At 38.2% G+C, this 4087-nt stretch overlaps 1 protein-coding gene across 1 annotated transcript in view; it reads right to left on the bottom strand.

Moving 5' to 3' along the window:
- Positions 1–3306, bottom strand: part of LOC117103196 (metal transporter nramp1 homolog) — a 15700-nt gene extending 12394 nt beyond the window's left edge. The window contains exons 1-2 of the mRNA XM_033243724.1: positions 3169–3306; positions 59–253 (exon numbers count right to left, since the gene is read on the bottom strand). Coding sequence (XP_033099615.1) covers positions 59–247 — 189 coding nt within the window. The 5' untranslated portion in view covers positions 248–253; positions 3169–3306. The remainder of the gene's footprint in view (positions 1–58; positions 254–3168) is intronic.
- Between the last annotated feature and the right edge of the window lie 781 nt (positions 3307–4087).

Raw genomic sequence — 4087 nt, 5'->3', positions numbered from 1 at the left:
AGGTGGTCTAGACCCTCCACCTGTGAGATTCCATCCCTGTGCCCCCTCTGTGTCTCACCTGTCCCTGTGGTACATTGACTGTGCCTTGATTTATAAGATCATCCTCCTCTTGTATACTATTCCTATTATCCACCTGTCCCGTTGATGTGTAGACATCTTGCTCACTACGGTAACTCTTACTGCTGTTAGGGACATTGCCATTGTTTGAGGGATGAATAAGAAATTCTTTGTCGTTTTCTAAAGCCATGTTGAACTGAGAAACAAATATAATACAGCTCAAAATTCCAGTCATGATCATGATGACTCTGAGCCCATTCATGCAATAGGGACATCATCTCAGGACCGCCTTATGGGCCACCTTTTTTCAAGCCGGCCCATAAGGCGCCCTAAATTTGGTCTGACTTTATAAGTCAGTTTAGGACTTGCAATGCAAGACCTGGGCAGACTCATCTTCACATCTGTTACAAATATGTATTTTTTTAAAATTATGAACTGAATCGTCATGCATCTGTGAAATATACTGTATTTTTTACTGGTGTCTTGGTAGCCAAAATAGGGAGCTTTTGGTTGCACGACAACGGTAGGACCAAGGAGGCAATTTTATACCTCCTTGGTAGGTAGGACGTACAGTAGAATGTAATGATGTCACTAAAAGTCTTCTGCGCATGCGAGAACGTTAAGTTCTCCTCGTCGTGTGAATTCTAGGATATAATTTGGCCAAATCTACATATGCTGAGAACCTAGAATGCCTGGTACGACGGTCACGCATGAGTGATTCCGTTCCAGCATCGCGTCATCGCACAAATTGAAAGCTCCCTACTGACTAAGTAGAACTCTACCAATCAGGGACTGTATGTGGAGCTATGCTGAACCTTTCTAAAGTGGGGGAAACTCAGTGCCCAACAGGATTATACAAAAACACCACAAAGCACACACAACAGATCAACAATCCGTTCAGACTGCTGCTGACAAACAGCAGACAGCATGTGTCAACTAGCGCTTACAGGGAGCAGAATTAAATTTGTTGGCCGAAGGTGATACAACGCAGCGTACAGAGCAATGAACTTTTTAGCCAAACCACAGTCCCTGCACAAAGCAAAGCTGACTTGGCCCTAACTTTAAACTTATGTCTTGCTATCCTACTGCAAGATACGGCATGTAGGAAGAATATCCATATTATGTCTATTTAGCTGGTAATTACAGTTTACACAGCTTCCATATTATAAATTTTTTTAATTGCGTGGAGGATATTAAAAAAATCAGCTCAAATTTGCGTGGAATATCATTGAGAAAATAGGTGAGCGGAATCGTAATTGCTGCATGATTGCATTGGTTATTATACATCAAGATTTGTTCAAATCCTAATTTTCGGCAAAATCTGCACGGAAATCAGCCCCTATTTTTCCAAATTGCTGGAACAGACTTCTATCTGGGCAAATTTTTGCACGGGAGGACGGAGGATATATTCCCTGTGCAGGCCTATATAAAGTCTGGCATAGCTTCCTCTTGATTTTGAGCATGCACACCAACCCAACCTTACCTATATAAGGAATTAGAATCATATTCATTATAATAGATAGTAGAAAAGATAGTAGTAAAAAAACTTTGATTTTTATCTAATCAATTAAATTAATTATTATATATAAGACCATCGATTGGAATAGACCAAACTCTGCTTTTGGATACACTATCTTCGCTATTCAATAAACACACTGTAGATGCCTTAGGCGATTTTTCTACGGAAGCACCTAAGTGCCATTCGACTTGACGACTTGTCAAGATAATTTATGTTGTCAAGTCGACATAATATACATATCATGTCGACATGGCGAGATAGATTATCTTGACAAGTCGTCATAGTAAAAATTGTATGTTGTCATGGCGAGATAGATTATACTGACAAGTCGACATAATACTGTACATATTGTATGTTGTCATGGCGAGATAGATTATCTTGACATGGCGAGATAGATTATCTTGACAAGTCGACATAATATAAGTTGTATGTTGTCATGGCAAGGTAGGTTATCTTGACAAGTCGACATAATAAAAATTGTGTGTTGTCATGGCGAGATAGATTATCTTGACAAGTCGACATAGTAAAAATTGTATGTTGTCATGACGAAATAGATTATCTTGACAAGTCGACATAGTAAAAATTGTATGTTGTCATGGCGAGATAGATTATCTTGACAAGTCGACATAGTAAAAATTGTATGTTGTCATGGCGAGATAGATTATCTTGACAAGTCGACATAATAAAAATTGTATGTTGTCATGGCGAGATAGATTATCTTGACAAGTCGACATAATAAAAATTGTATGTTGTCATGGCGAGATAGATTATCTTGACAAGTCGACATAATAAAAATTGTATGTTGTCATGGCGAGATAGATTATCTTGACAAGTCGACATAATAAAAATTGTATGTTGTCATGGCGAGATAGATTATCTTGACAAGTCGACATAATAAAAATTGTATGTTGTCATGGCGAGATAGATTATCTTGACAAGTCGACATAATAAAAATTGTATGTTGTCATGGCGAGATAGATTATCTTGACAAGTCGACATAATAAAAATTGTATGTTGTCATGGCGAGATAGATTATCTTGACAAGTCGACATAATAAAAATTGTATGTTGTCATGATCTATCTCGCCATGACAACATAACATTTTTACTATGTCGACTTGTCAAGATAATTTATCTCACCATGACAACATACAACTTTTATTATGTCGACTTGTCAAGATAACCTATCTCGTCATGACAACAGAACATTTTTAGTATGTCGACTTGTCAAGATAATCTATCTCGCCATGTCGACATGATATGTATATTATGTCGACTTGACAACATAATTATCTTGACAAGTCGTCAAGTCAAATGGCACTTAGGTGCTTCCGTAGATTTCTAACACTGAAACAAATGAATTACAGTCTTCATTATAGAGAACAAGCTCCAGTGCTGTCAACGTGCATCCACTCTGCCTCTGAGAGATGGGTCAACAAAGCTGCCTAATAGTGGCGGTGGTGAAAAGAGCATTGGCTGTCCGTAGGCCTAGGTTGGGCTTACCTAGGTAAACACATGTACAATAAGCTTGAACGTAAATGGACATGGCGGAATAATGTTGATAATAAGTTTCATGAATTCCACTTTACTTACCTATATAGTAACACGGCCTATAGCTAGAGTAAAACACGGATCAGCTGACTACCGACTCCGATACTTCGATCGTGACACACAAGCGTGGACCCGTACAACAGCGTCACGTGCGATCGAGTTGTATTATGCAAGTCACAAAAGAGGGCGGAGGCAGAGTGGCGTGAGCTTGCTCAGCATGCTAGTGTCTGTTAGTCACTGGCATGACGTTTGCATTATTGAGGGTTAAAAAATATATATTATACATATTTAAAAATTAATTTTTATTATTCCCAAGTTTGTTTTTTTGTGGTAATTAATAAACATGGCAGGCGGAACCGCCCCACCCGCAACTTTTTTTCAGAAAATATATAATGTCTATGCAGATTTTTGTACGATTGGCTCCCTCGCAATTCATATTCCCATTCATCTTACTAGTGGGCCACACAAATGTTCCGCCGGCCCTGATAGGTAAATAAATCCTCCGCAAGGACCACCACGGGAAGAAACATCATTTAACTGGAAAGAAACTATATGATAATAATGGTTTGTTTTGACTTATTAAAAGTCTCTATCACAATGTCTTTTCAAACACATAAGCCCTAGCTGACTTGATACAAATGACAAACCAAAACGACAATGTCTCGTGGGGGAGGGGGTACAATATTGTAGATTGATGCTTCCATGTTTAATGTGACATCGTAGTTGTTTGTATACTATGTTAAACCTATAAGATGTCAAGGTGGAGGTGTTTGTTCCATATAAATCATTAACGGCATTTCCAATAATTTTACGAATGATATAAGAAGCAGGCTAAATTTATTTATTTATTTATTATTTATTCGTCACGCGTTATTCTTAAAAATTCGTCACTATATAGATAAAAACATATTGACCAGGGGCGTGCACGACTAGAGATGACATGGGCTAACCCAACACAACA

Source organism: Anneissia japonica, unplaced genomic scaffold (genome assembly GCF_011630105.1).
Source record: "Anneissia japonica isolate Jap-2015-1 unplaced genomic scaffold, ASM1163010v1 scaffold2652_len1590060_cov184, whole genome shotgun sequence".
NCBI lineage: Eukaryota > Metazoa > Echinodermata > Crinoidea > Comatulida > Comatulidae > Anneissia > Anneissia japonica.
Note: the sequence above shows the minus strand (reverse complement) of the source record. Positions and strands in the feature narration are given on the sequence as shown.